At 42.3% G+C, this 14,112-nt stretch overlaps 1 protein-coding gene across 1 annotated transcript in view; it reads left to right on the top strand.

Moving 5' to 3' along the window:
* TTC21A (tetratricopeptide repeat domain 21A) overlaps positions 1 to 14,112 on the top strand; it is a 406,154-nt gene that overhangs the window by 380,600 nt on the left and 11,442 nt on the right. Inside the window, exon 26 of the mRNA XM_029588390.1 lies at positions 3,722 to 3,946. Within this exon, the coding sequence (XP_029444250.1) occupies positions 3,722 to 3,946 (225 nt within the window). The remainder of the gene's footprint in view (positions 1 to 3,721; positions 3,947 to 14,112) is intronic.

Genomic DNA, 14,112 nt, shown 5'->3' with positions numbered 1-14,112 from the left:
AGTCCTTTTCTTGCCTAGACAATGGGGGGGCCTTGGTGTGCCATGTTTAATATGGTACTATGTGGCAGCACAAATGAGGGCGGCCATCCATTGGCATACTTCAGGAGCGGGGAAGAGATGGGTGCGGCTGGAAAGAGACCTGATTAGGTGAGGAGGACCAGGCTCCTTATTGTGGCTCCGGAAAAAAGACAGACCAACACTTAAGTGGATAGTACCTACGGTGCAGCATACTTTAACGTTGTGGGATGCCTGGAAGATTAAGTTGGTGGGCAATCGCCAATTTTTTTATAGTTCACCAATCTTTTTTCAAAAAGGATTTTCTCCTGGCCAATCTATGGGGGTGGCTAAGAGGTGGATGGAGGGGGGTTGTGCAACTTTGGGGCATGTCTCTCAAGGAGGTGTGACTAGAGGCTTCTCTGATTTAATGTCCCATTACGGCTTTTTAGCTACAGACGAATACTTTTTTATTCAACTCAAACACTACTTGGGGCAGTCCCATGTGAATCGAGATCTATTACAGGGAAAAACTCTCCTGGAGGGGTTTTGTGAAAAGGCTGAAAGCATAGGCAGGGTTATATTTAAAATCTATCTACTACTAAATGGAGATTTGCCTAAGTTACCTGTTCACCTCATGAATTGGAAAAAAGATATACCTGAACTAAGAGGACAATCATATTGGAAGGAGGGGTTTATGCAGCTCAAACAGTGTTCTATCTCGGCAAATATAGTGGAACAGGGTTATAAATTACTATATCGATGGCACATAACTCCCTGTAAGTTGCATAAATTTTCAGCTAAATGGGATATTGGATGTTGGAGGAAATGTGGACATAATGGCACTTATTTACATATGTGGTGGTCATGTCCTGTAATTGTTGTTTTTTGGTGTGATATTGCTAACTTGATCTATGCAGTCACCAAAACCAAACTGCAGCTGACACCAGCGTTGTTTCTCTTAAATTTACAAACTATAAATGAGACTTATGAAAACTTTTATTTAATTACACAAATTTTAATAGCTGCCAGATCGGCGATAGCACGCACATGGAAACAGAAAGAGGCACCAACTAGACAGCAAGTTGTTAATAAGCTGACACAGATACATCATCTGGAACATTTAACAGCGATTAGACAGAAGAGACTTTCACGATTCCAGGCAAGGTGGCAGCTGTTCGTGGAATGGAATCGAGCTTCTAACCAGCCGAATAGTTCTTCTGAGATACCACAATGAGACTAGGGAGTTGATTAAGTGGCCCTGATGGATATAAGGGAAGAAAAGGATTATAAACTTTCTGGTCTGAGTACTTTGGTGGACTTCCATATCTTTTCCTGAGGGGTAAAAGGTCCTATAGTATCTTGCTGATTAGAGAGGGATGGGGGGAGGGAGGGTGGGGGACTGGGGGAATGGGGTAAAATATACATACTCCTGTATGATTAAGTTTGGTTTTCCTGGATGTGTATTTAACTAAGAAAACTTATTTCAGTTTGACCAATGTTATAAGGTAAAGGTGACAGAAGTTTGGGATTGACAGTAATATTTTTGCATTATGTTGTTGTACCGCTTCTGTTACCTTAAAACTTTAAATAAAAAAAAAAATAAAAAAAAGAACAGTTTACATGCTCACTCAATGAGAACTCAGGTCTCTTTGTAGGCTGAGGCATCAACAGTGTATTCAGAGAATAGTGGTAAGGCAGCCACTTGATTCTTTATGTATTAAATCACCAAGCATTACAGACTGAATGTCCAGGCTAAGTCATATGTACTTTTAGGAGCTAGCATTCTGATGACAGCCCTTTTTCCCATCTGCATTAGGAGATGCTTTGGTATTTCCCATACATCTATACTGCTGTATCAGGATAATAGAGAAGATGAAATGTAGTCTTAACCTGATTATTTCCTTTCCTTGAGTTCTTCTACACCAGTCTAGAATTCACCTGGGAGGTCAAGGTAATTTCTGGTATGGGTATCTCTCTTACATCTTCCTCAGTGAAAACTGAAGCAAAGAATTCATTTAGTCTCTTTGCTATGGCTTTGTCATCCCTAAGAGCCCTTTCTACCCCTTGATCATTTAATGATCCAGTTGACTCCCTCACAGGCTTTTTATTTCGAATGTACCTGAAGAAGTCTTTATTATGAGTTTTTACTTCCATAACAAGCTTCTTTTCAAATTCTCTCTTTTGCCTTCCATATCAATGCTTTGCATCTAATTTGCTAGTGTTTATGCTTTTTCCTGTTTTCTTCATTCTAATCCTTTTTGTTTTCTTGTAAGATGTTCTTTTAGATATTAAAGTCTCTCTCACCTCACCTTTTAACTATGCCAGTAGTTGTTTTAGCCTTCCTTCCACCTTTTCTAATGCGTGAAATACATCTGGTCTGGGCTTCCCAAATGGTATTTTTAAACAACATCCATGCCTGAATTAACTCTTAACTTTTGTAGTTGCAACTTCCATTTTTTTCCTAACTATTTTCCTCAGTTTATCATAGACACCTTTTTGAAAGTTAAATACTGTCACAGTAGATTTCTTTAGTGTCCTCCCTCCAGTTATTAAGTCAAATTTGATAATGTTGTGATCACTATTGCCAAGTGGCTCCAAGACTGTTACCTCTTGCACCAAATCCTGTGTTCTACTAAGGACTAGGTCTAAAATAGTTTCTTCTCCTATTGGTTCTTGTACCAGCTGTTTCATGAAGCAGTCATTTATTTCATCCAAGAACCTTACCTCTCTGGCATGTCCTGATGTGACATTCACCAGTAATTGAAATCCCCCATTATTACTGTGCTACTGATTTTGCTAGCCTTCCTAATTTCATTCTCTGTTTGTTCATTCTGGCCAGGTGGATGGTAATACACCCCCACTGCTATTTTATTGCCATTTTCACCTGGAATTTCTATCCACTGTATTTGTTTCCTGCAGAACTTTTATCATGTTTGACTCAATACCCTCTTTAATATATACCTCTCCACCAATTTGATCCATCTTAACATTTCAATATAATTTGTATTACTGTTCTCTTTGAAAATGATTTGGTTTTTGAGGTTCTCTTTTATTTAAAAAAATGTTTTTTTTATTGAATGAGTCTAGGGTTTTTGTTATCCATAGCTTTGTTAACAGTACAGTGGTTTTTCTCTACTATTAACAATAGTGGTGACATCATTGGATAAATTGTGTATTCTGTCTTCATCTGTTGGCAGGGTAGCATAAATTCATATATCTGAACTGGTATAGCAGGACTCAAGGAAAGGAAATTATCAGTTAAGACTAAATTTTAACATAGCTCCAGCACAGGTGGATTCCAAATTAATTTGAAGTCCAAAAGAGCAGAGAGAGAATTGATGGAACAAAAAGGTCCTTAGTCAGCCCTGTGTGGTTTGGCAAGTTATCTGTATAAACTTATTCGGCTGACTCAGCCTATATATTCAGCAGCACAGCTAACTTATCTAGTTAACTCTGAATATCATAGTTAGCAGGATAACTTATCTGGCTTACTCAGCTACTCCCAGTTATGCCCCCAGAATGTCCCTGATTTATCCGTTCAAATTTTAGCTGGATAGCAGTACCCAAATATTAATTTAGCTGAATAATTTCCGAGTTATCCAACTAAATGCTTCTGAATATGGACCTTAAAAATAACATTAACGGACAATCCCTCTTAGTTTTACCAACACATACCCTGTTTTCTTTTTGCTTTATTGAAACATTTATTTTAATATTTTCTCAGAAAGAAAATGTTGCAGCCATCCTGGCTATGGCCCAAGCCTACATGATACTTAAACAGACTCCCCGGGCAAGAAACCAGCTGAAGAGGTTGTCTAAAATGCACTGGTCTTTGTCTGATGCTGAGGACTTAGAAAAGAGCTGGCTGTTGTTATCTGATATATACATCAAATCTGGAAAATATGATTTAGCAAATGAGCTGCTGTCTCGCTGCTTACAGTACAACAAGGTGAGAGGAAAATGTAGTGTTTAGTGTTTACTAATTTAAAAGGGTACTATCCCACTCCAATCTCTCTTCACCTAGCCCTCCTCCTTTTCCCTTAAAAGACAATAATAGTATAAGGGGTACACATCTTGTCAAACTTTGTTTTGACAGGTGACCATGCCCACTTCTGGGTTAAGCCCAGCCCACTGAACCCCCCCCCCCCCCCCCCCCAGCCAATAAGCATTCACTTCTGGGTTAATCTTTACCCCTTTTCCTGCCCTAGCCCCACCCCTCTGTTGACATCCATCATAGCCTCACACACTCTCCACCTCATTTGTCCCTTTTTGATGACATCATTTCTGGTCATGCACATGTTTGGCCCTTGTGGAGGGCGCAGAGCGGAACCGGAAATACATTTTTCAAGATGTCATTCCAAGTTGGCTGCCTGCAGCATGGTTCACAACAGCATGATTCAAGCACACTTTGTTTTGGTTTTATTGTGCATGCGCAGTCATGATGTCATTTCTGGTCCCTTCCGGTCCCTACAACAGCCACCATCTTGTATGTGTGTCATTTCCTGTCTCCAGGCACCTGCTCCCCCATTCACTAACCTATACTGATCTTAACTAATTAAGGATTCACTCAGGCCTTAATGGTAACAGAACTGAATGTTACATTGATAAAAGAAAACCTCTGCTTATTATTACAATCACTTTATTGGTTACTGATGCAATGATGAAGCCAATACACAATAGCTGACATAATTCAATCCCTCCAGAATAATTTAACCCCGCCTTGAATCAGCTCAACTCTAAAAATTTATATTCTCACACGCAAACTCCGATTCTCCAGTGAAAATTTTCTGGACATCCCTTCTCATATGGCATGTATCTCTACCACAAGAGAAAGGGCCTTTTCCATAGCTGGCCTAAAGTATGGAACTCCCTTCCTTTTATTTAAGCAGCATGAAAGACAGTTTAAAAAACCCTAAAAACATTTCTATTTAAAGCAGCCTTTTCTGTAACATCTTAGCCTTTTACTTTACTGCATTTGTGGGCTTGCTCTTCAATATGACTGATTCAGTCTGATTTGATTGTTAAGCAGATTGTACTTGTTTATGTTACTGTATTCATGCTTATTTTAAGGTGAATTTTAAAAGCCAGGTGCACGACAAAATTGGGACATGGGCACACATCTAGCACATGCATGTGTTCACCTGAGTTTTCTCATATTGGGGAAAAAAGAGGCATAATGTGGGTAGGGCATAGGCATTTCAGGACGGGGCCAAGAGATATGCGCATAAGTAGCTATGCATCTGGGCACACACCAAGGTATATTTCAGCGCAAAGTTACTTCTGCTATGGAGGAAGTGTAAGTCCTTAGAAAACTATTTCCAGGCATCCATGAAGTGTTTGAGGGATCTGGGTTAACTGGGGGAAGTGCAAGCTAAAGAACCAGGGGGGTTTGAAGGACCTGACTTTAGACTGGGTAAACTGGTGGACGAACTGGTGAAACTGGCCATGGGCTGGACACGCGTCCGTTATAAAATTCCCACACTTGCGTGACCCAAAGTCAACTTAAGCTGCTATGCGTGCACAAGCTTAAAATTAGGAGTACAACACACGTACTTGGCATATTTTATAACAAGTGCACGTACTTTCACACACAATATAAAATTTAAGCACAGCTGGCTGCATGCCCATATACATATCCTGTGTGCCCGTTTTAAAGTTACTGTACCTATGTATTCATTTATTTTATATTATGTATATTGTTATGTACCCTGCCCAAATATTGGAGGGAGTGAGAAATAAGTAACTGTAAATACTTAAAATAATGCCCACCTGCAGACTAAAAAACTACAGAGACCTGTTATTCATTGATATTTAGTCAATTAAGAAGGTCATTTACTAAACCATAATATTTTATCTGTTGTGGATGTGGACCCTTGGGCTGACGGGGAGTTGGCACTACCTGCGGGGAGGAGCCCCACAGGCCCCCACCTTCGGCAGGCAGAGCTGGCGAGAACAGATGCCCAACTGGACCTTCGCCAATACCAACCCATGTTCCCCTTAGGTTAAGCCCTCGGGTGCTGGGGTGGGATGGTCTTAGGTGTGGGCCTCTGAGGTGGTGGAGATCCACAGAGAAGAATTCGTTGCAGGCCAGCACATAGGAAGAAGCAGTAAGAGGACTGGCTGTGGAGAACAGGGTCAGGTTTAGGTGGTGGTCAGGGCAAGTGGAATTCTATTAGAGTCGGTGTCCAAGCAGTGGTCAAAGGCAGGCAGAGTAGAAACAGAGTCAGAGTCCAAGCCAAGGTCAACACAGAGATACATCCGAGGGAAACGAGAGGCAGAGAGGAGGCAGCAAGACGAGGAGCAATACAGGCAGGAACAGAGAACAATGAAGGCTTGGAGGTTGACACCGAAGGCTGAAGATTGACCACGAAGAAGCCGAAGAAAAGAGCTCAGGAGCACAGACAGGAACAAAGGAACTAGGAGCAGGAACAACACTGTGGCAACTCACTCTACCGGAAGGTACTGGACCTATTGCCAAGGCATTGGGTAGGAGAAATATTCGGCCCTTTATAGTCTGGATCAGATGTGGTCATCGGAAGGCACCTCCAGGTGTTTCGCACCACTGGCCCTTTAAGAGGGCCGGCATCGACATGCACGTGCCCCTAGGAAAACCTGGAGCAGAGGTCACATCAGCGGCAAGGCCTGAGGAGGGGCCTGCATGCAGCCCAGAGAAGGCAGCTAGACTGCAGTGATGTGACATGTAAGCCCAGGGAGTTCTTCCCTGGCGGTGGGACTCCAGGGGCCGGGGCTGGAGGTAAGTGCGCCAGCTTGTGGGAGGCCGTAATCTGCCAAACGCAATATTATCGTGAAACAGGGCAAATACCAAGGGGGGGAGGGGGGTTCCCACAGTATTTTACTGTCCCATGAAAAAATATCACGGTGGCTCCCTGCAATATTTTTTCTCGCAGGAAAACTCTGCAAGGAAAAATAAGAAAAAGGAAAAAGAAAAAGGAAAATGCACAATGGCAGCCCTTTTGCACAGGCCTGTCATCATCTTAAAGGGACATGATAGCCCAAAACACCTTTGGGGACACTTTTGTAAAATACTCCCCTTGGGGATCTGCATAGACTCCGCCCATCCCTCCACCACTGTAGAGGTGGCCCAAATGTTAAAAAGAAATAAACGTTTTGAATCGGGTAGTGACATCATGCCCCTTCCCAAAACCCTGCGTTTTCAAACAATACTCTCTCCTATGTTTCAATCCCCCCCACCCCAAGACATCCTACTCCCATTTTTTTCTTTTTTTACATTTGGGTGTCCTCTACAGTCAGCAAGGTGGGTAGGTGGGGAGTCTACTGAGACCCCCTCAGGTGTTTCACTTTGGAGAGGAACTACAGTGCCAGGGTTCATCCAGCAGGGTAGGGAGGTTTAAACTCCCAGGCCCTTGGTGTGGTTATGTCTGTAGTCAGTCTCATTAACTCCCAATCCACTGCTATAGTCAGGGGGGGGGTGGGGGATTAAGTGGGAGAAGGAGACAAAAGGAAAATGCACTGACACTCTCATTCACAGTCCTGGTGTTCAAGGCAAAGGAAAAACAAAAATCACAAAGTCCAGTATCCGTCATTTCTTTTTTATCTTGCTTGACTCTATGCCATCCTTAACATATGCCATCCTTAACATAACATCCTTAACATTCTTCCACCAATTTGATCTGTCCTGACATGTTGATATAATTTGTACCCTGTTATCATATTTTCTCAATGGTTATCATCCTTCTACTAGGTCTCTGAGATGCCTTTTACGTTTATATCTTCATTTAGTGTCATCCTTTCCAACTCTCTAATCTTATTTTTCACAATTCTGGCATTCAAATACAGATATTTTATTTGCATTTGTATTTGTATTCACAACCTGCTTGTAATCAGATGATACAGACGGTTTGGAGTCATTCATATTTGTGTGTTTCTTTTATTTAAATCCATCTGGGCTACTTCAACCTTTACTACATTCTCTGTATCAGAATGTTCAAACTCTTCTATGTTGCTAGTATCTTTTGAAGATACCACCCTCTGAACCATGTGCTTCTGAATGACTATCAACTATCCCCCATGACCTAGTTTAAAATGTGATCTCTCCTTTTTAAATGTTAGAGCCAGCAACCAAGCTCCACCTTAGTTAAGGTGGAACCCATCCCATTGGAACAGGCTTCTCCTTCCCCAGAATGTTACTCTGTTCCTAACAAATCTAAAGCTCTCTTCCCTGCACCTTCTTCTTGAGACTCTGGAATTCAGCCTGCCTTTGGGGTCCAGTGCATTGCACAGGGAACATTTCTGAGAACGAAAGCTTGGAGGTTCTCGATTTCAATTTGTTACCTAAAAGCCTAAATTTAGTCTTCAGAACCTCTCTCCTGCATGCTATTATTCACTGATACCCACATGTAGCACGATAGCACTTTTTATTGCATGAGATCTGCAATATTTATTTATTTATTTATTTAACACTTTTTTATACCGACCTTTATAGTGATAACCATATCGGATCGGTTTACATAGAACAAGGATAACTGAAGCAATAAATAAAGTGAATAACAATAGAGGAGAATAAGGTAAAGTTACATTTAACAAGGAGTAGAAACTTGGAAGCTAAATATAGCTGGAAGAAAAAAGGCAGGAAGTATTGTAACATAATAATAATAAAGGATGTGGGTTAAAGCTTAAGGTGCTTTAACCTAAAAGTGCCAGAGTCCATCTTTCGAGCGGATAGCAATCCATTCGTCTGGGAGGGGATAAATTTGTCTCGGTGGGAATAAAGGTGACTAGAGATTGTCTGGAGGGTCAGCAAAGGCTTGATGAAATAGCCACGTTTTGAGTTTTTTTCTGAACGTTGAGAGGCAGGGTTCTAATCTTAGGCCTGTGGGAATGTTATTCCAGATAGAAGGTCCTGCTATTGAAAAAGCTCGGACTTTGGTCGAGGAAAGGCGTGTGGCTTTAGTTGGGGGAAAATTCAGAGTACCTTTAAGAATATCTCTAATTGGTCTTTTGGAAGAGTGTAATTTGAAGGGGATTTCGAGGTCGAGTTGGAGTTGATGATGAATGAATTTGTGAATTAGGGTAATTGATTTATAAAGTATTCTAAAATTCACTGGAAGCCAATGTAGAGTTTTAAGGATGGGAGAAATGTGATCTCCACGGCTGGTGTTGGTCAATAATCTTGCCGCAGCGTTTTGAATCATCTGCAGTGGTTTGGTAGTAGATTTGGGGAGGCCAAGGAAAAGGGCACTGCAGTAATGGAGGGCCTGACAGTCGACATGACTGGCAGGCCATGGTAATGCGGGCCCAGGCATGCTCGGGAGGTGGCAGGTCCCTAGGGGGTAGGGGCGCCATAGGAAGAGGTGAAGGGCCCAGGAAGGCAGGGGTCATCTGAGGGACAGGCAGCTGAGGGGGAGTTAGGGTCAGGAGAAGGTGAGATAGCTACCAGTGAGGTAAAGTTAAGGGCAGAAGGAGGAGCTGAGGCGGTGCTGGCCAATCCCGATTGGCCAGCGAGCCGTGCTCGAATTTAGGGTAGGGGCTGCCTCGGAGCAACGCGGCACAGTCCTTCTCTGTGGCGCGGCTGCTCCGAGAGGCAGAGGCCGTTTTCCCTCCCGCCCACCCTTATTATTATTGTTGTCTGTTATTTTGAATTGTGATGGCTGTCGCAGCGGATGGCCCGAGCCAATGTTGGCGGTACACTGTTTATATATTGATGAGATGTTGGATTCACGGGATGATTTAAAAGAGATGTACTGCTGAGGAGTGCTTTGGTGGTGAACTCCTTGCTAGAAGGTGGCGGGAGTCATTGGCAGGCCTGGCTACTTGCTAGATGGCGGCGGTGGCACACTGGGTTGGCTCCTTTGCTGGAAGGTGGTTGGAGTCTGAATCTGGTGTGGAGGCAAAAAGGCGAGCCGAGCGGCTGGTGGAGAGTCGTCTTGCTAGAGGAGTGGCGGACGGCTGGAAGATTGTTGTTGTTGACTTTGTAATGTTATTGGGGCTCGGGCCTCCAGGTTATTATTAAAGCTGCGGCCTTGTTAAACCCAAACTCCCATTGTCTGTGATTATTGAGGAATGTAAAAGGGTGGATGTGAGAGAGTGATGTCCTGGATGCCCGTATTATCTATCTTGGCAAATAGCAACGCTTGGAGAACTGTTCTGAAATCTTGGAAAAATAGTAGTGGTTTCAAACGTTTTAGAACGTGAAGTCTATAAAAGCAGTCTTTGGAAGTGTTGTATGTATGTATTCAGGAGCTTTGCCTTACAAAAATATTTTGGCCCAGCTGTTAGCAGTTTGTTATTTTCACATTTTTTGTTGTAAGACAGTCCTTAGCTGGGGATTCTCACCTGTGTGGCTAATTCATCCTGCTTTTCATTAGAGAAAACTAAGTTGATTATGTAATGATAGTTCTCTGCAGACAGCAAGATAAATCAGCCACATATTCAATCCCACCTCCCCATTTAAAGTTGGCTTCTTTAAACTATTGGACAAGAATGAGGGAGCCCTGCACAGTGACAGGAAGTTCCACACAGAACAAGTAAAATCTTCTAGGCTTTTCTATAGCTGTGGAAGAAACACTATGTGTTGGCATTGTCAGATGACATCATCCACTTGTGTGGTTCACTATCCTGTTGCTATGGACAGCACCTGTTAAAGGTAATTAACTTAGTTTTATCTAACATGCTATTATTCACCAGTGATTTTGCAACTACTGCATTTTCTATTCCATTGGGCAAGTGTTCACTTGCTGCACAGGATAATTAACTAGCCCTGATGTAGAGAATTTATAAAATTTCTCACTCTGCTATTAATATGCTGATCAGCACATAGAAGCAATAGCTGCAATAGACATGAGGTTTGTCAAATTACATAGTATTTCATGTGAAGATATAAATGCAGTTTTAAATTGCTCTTCTGTTTCTAATCCTAAGATTAAAAGTGATTCATACCTTTACATCAGTGCAGACTTCTTAACAGTGCATGTTCTACTGTGATAAGGAAATCCTAAAATGGAATTTTTTATCCACAAGGAGGACAATTTTTAGAGTAATGTACCCCAGATAAATAGATATTTATGTAGTTAGACTGCCCTGGTCAAATATTGTTCCTCTTACCATGGCTTAAAGTCTGTAAGGTTTTCTCCTCATGCATACTTTTAACCATGTTAAAAAGAAGTAATACCATGGGTGCATTTTGCTTACAGCACATGTAGAACTGAATTTTTAAATCTACACATGCTGTTTGTCCCCTCAATCAGCTTACTATACTAATAGCATGTATCAATATTTGTTACCATTTTTAACACAATGTACCTTGTAAGCAACTTTCAAAAGAAAACTACCCAGGTGTATTCTCTTTAAAAATTAACTGTGACATGCATGCAGGGGGGATATGATAAAGGTCTTTAAAATCATGAGAGGTCTAGAACGGGTAAATGTGAATTAGTTATTTACTCTTTTGGATAATAGGAGGACTAGGGGCACTCCAGGAAGATAGCAAGTAGCACATTTAAAACTAATCAGAGAATTTTTTTTTCACTCAACACACGGCTCTGGAATTTGTTGCCAGAGGATGTGGTTAGTGAAGTTAGTGTAGCTGGGTTTAAAAAAGGTTTGGATAAGTTCTTAGAGGAGAAGTCCATTAACTGCTATTAATCAAGTTGACTTAGGGAAAAGCCACTGCTATTACTGGCATCAGTAGCATGGGATCTATTTAGTGTTTGGGTATTTGCCAGATACTTGTAGCCTGGATTGGCCACTGTTGGAAACAGAATGCTGGGCTTGATGGACCCTTGGTCTGAACCAGTATGACAATTTCTTATGTTCTTATACATATGTACTGTTCATATGCAATACTGTGGGCTTTTCAAATTACCCCTAAATGAATTTTGGACATTTCCTACTTAACCATACTGAAAAAAGAAAAAAAGCAGAAATTGTACTAAAGTGAGTTACTTTTTATATGGTAAAACATATGTCAGGAGTGGCCAACTCTGGTCCTCAAGAGCCACAAATGGGCCTAGTTTTCAGCATATGCATGAGAAAGATTTGCCTCCATTATATGTGAATCTATCTCATGCAAATTCTGAAAACCAGATTTGTCTGTGACTCTTGAGGACAAAAGCTGGCCACCTCTAGCATATGGAATTATGGTACCATACACACACGGATAAATATAGCAATATGGTAAGCTGTTAAGGCAATGGAAAACACTATATCATTACTATCATATTCACCCAAACATAAGAAGATTCCATGAATCAGAGGAAAACAAATCAGAAAACAATGAATGGCAGGGTGTACACTGCTGAGAATGGAGTGTTTTGGGCCTCATCTGAAACTCTGATCAAGCTATCTGCTTTCCTCTCCTCTTTTTTCCTTCTCCTTTTTCACCCTACCTCCTCTCCTCCTTTTCTTACCTTTACCTTTCTTCCTTTTTCACCGCTTTACATTTGTCTCCTGCTCCTTTTAAGGCCAAGGCTGCCCTGCCTCCTGACAGCAGCATTTTTTAGCCCTGGGTTTCACACCTGCAGCACTCATCAGTTCCACTGATTTCACACCAGGGGCACTCTTCAGTCCCAGAGGCCTCACACTAGCAGTACACTTTTTCAACTGTGGAGACCTCAAGTGAGTCTCACTGGCCTCACACCAGCTGCATTCTCCTTAGTTTCAGTGACCCCATGAGTCACTGCACATTCATAGTTTCTTTGTTCTCTCAAGCCACTGGACATTAGGAGTTTCTTCAGCATCCCCTTCCTCCCCTTTCTGCTGGCAGCTTCTGTTTACCAGGCATGGTTTCTTTTGCCCTTTGGGATTTTGCTCCAGTCCTTGTCTTCTGGATCTCATTCCTTGCAGCAGGTCTGGCAGGTAATCTAACTGTTTTAATCAGTACTATTTACCCATCTCTAAAGAGACTAACCTTCTTCTCATTGCTGTGTTTCATGGAGATTTCCTGTACCCACAGCTATTCTTTTAGCATATAATGCTGCCATCCTACTAGAACACTAGGAGGCCAATATTCAACGCTACTTAGCTGGATAAGTACAGACAAATCCAGCTAAGTGGTGGTGGCTGAATATCCGGTTCCATTCAGCAGCCACCATTTAGCCAGATAAGTGGGGGTGGGATAGGGGCATAGAAGGGAGGAGCCTGATAAGAAGAAATATTCAAACTTAACCAGTTAAGTTAACTGTTTAAGTTAGATCTGCTCAATAGCAGGCCTAAAGTTAGCCAGATAAGACTTATCCTTCTAAATTGCGATTTATTCAGGGATATTCAGCTGCATAGCATTCATCTTTTAATGTCTACTCTAGAGTGATAAAATGACAATTGTTTAGAAACTTTGGCCCCACAGGATTTCATTTTGATTATTTTTTTGGCAGAAATTCAGAGTATTTTAATTATACCACAACATTAAGCTTGAAGCGAGTTTTATATGTCAATTAAGAAGCATTTCATTAGGTAGAATGCAGATATTTGCTACAATACAATTTGTTCAGAGAAAAACAGTCTGGGTGGTGGTAAGCAGTTTTTAACTTTTCTTAGTATACAACTCTAGCTATATAACTCAGTCCAAACCTGTTGCGCGTCCCGGCCGCACTGGTGCCGTGACCAGGCCTGCTTACCTCGGGCTGTCCTCCATAGGCTCCGTTCCGTCCTCCCCAGCAGCAGCAGCCAGCTCTCGGCGTCCCCAGCGCCTACCCCGAATGCCTCCGTCGTCGCAGGCCTCCCAGCAGAGCTCCCTCAGGTGCTCCGTGTCCTCGGCCCCGCCCCTTGGCATGTGCGCGGCCGGCGCTCCCTCATTTAAAGGGCCCAGGGTGGGAACCTCGGGCCGGACGCCTCCTGATGACATCACGTAAGCATCCTATATAAGGTGAGGGCCTTCCCTCAGTTCCTCGCCTTGGCAAATGGGTCATCACACTTGTGTGAAGCTAGTTGCCATCCTGTGTTCCTGCATTCCTTGTTCCTGTGCTTGTTCCAGTGTTCCTGCGTTCCTTGTTCCAGTGTTCCTGCGTTCCTTGTTCCAGTGCTTGTTCCAGTGTTCCTGCGTTCCTGTGTTCACGTGGTCCTTCCTGTGTTCCAGCGTCCATTCCTGTTTCCTATTCCACGTTCCACTAACCAGGTTGTACCTCCTCAGACTGATACTCG

Source organism: Rhinatrema bivittatum, chromosome 2 (assembly GCF_901001135.1).
Source record: "Rhinatrema bivittatum chromosome 2, aRhiBiv1.1, whole genome shotgun sequence".
Classification (NCBI taxonomy): Eukaryota; Metazoa; Chordata; class Amphibia; order Gymnophiona; family Rhinatrematidae; genus Rhinatrema; species Rhinatrema bivittatum.
This window is presented reverse-complemented; position numbering and strand designations above follow the sequence as displayed.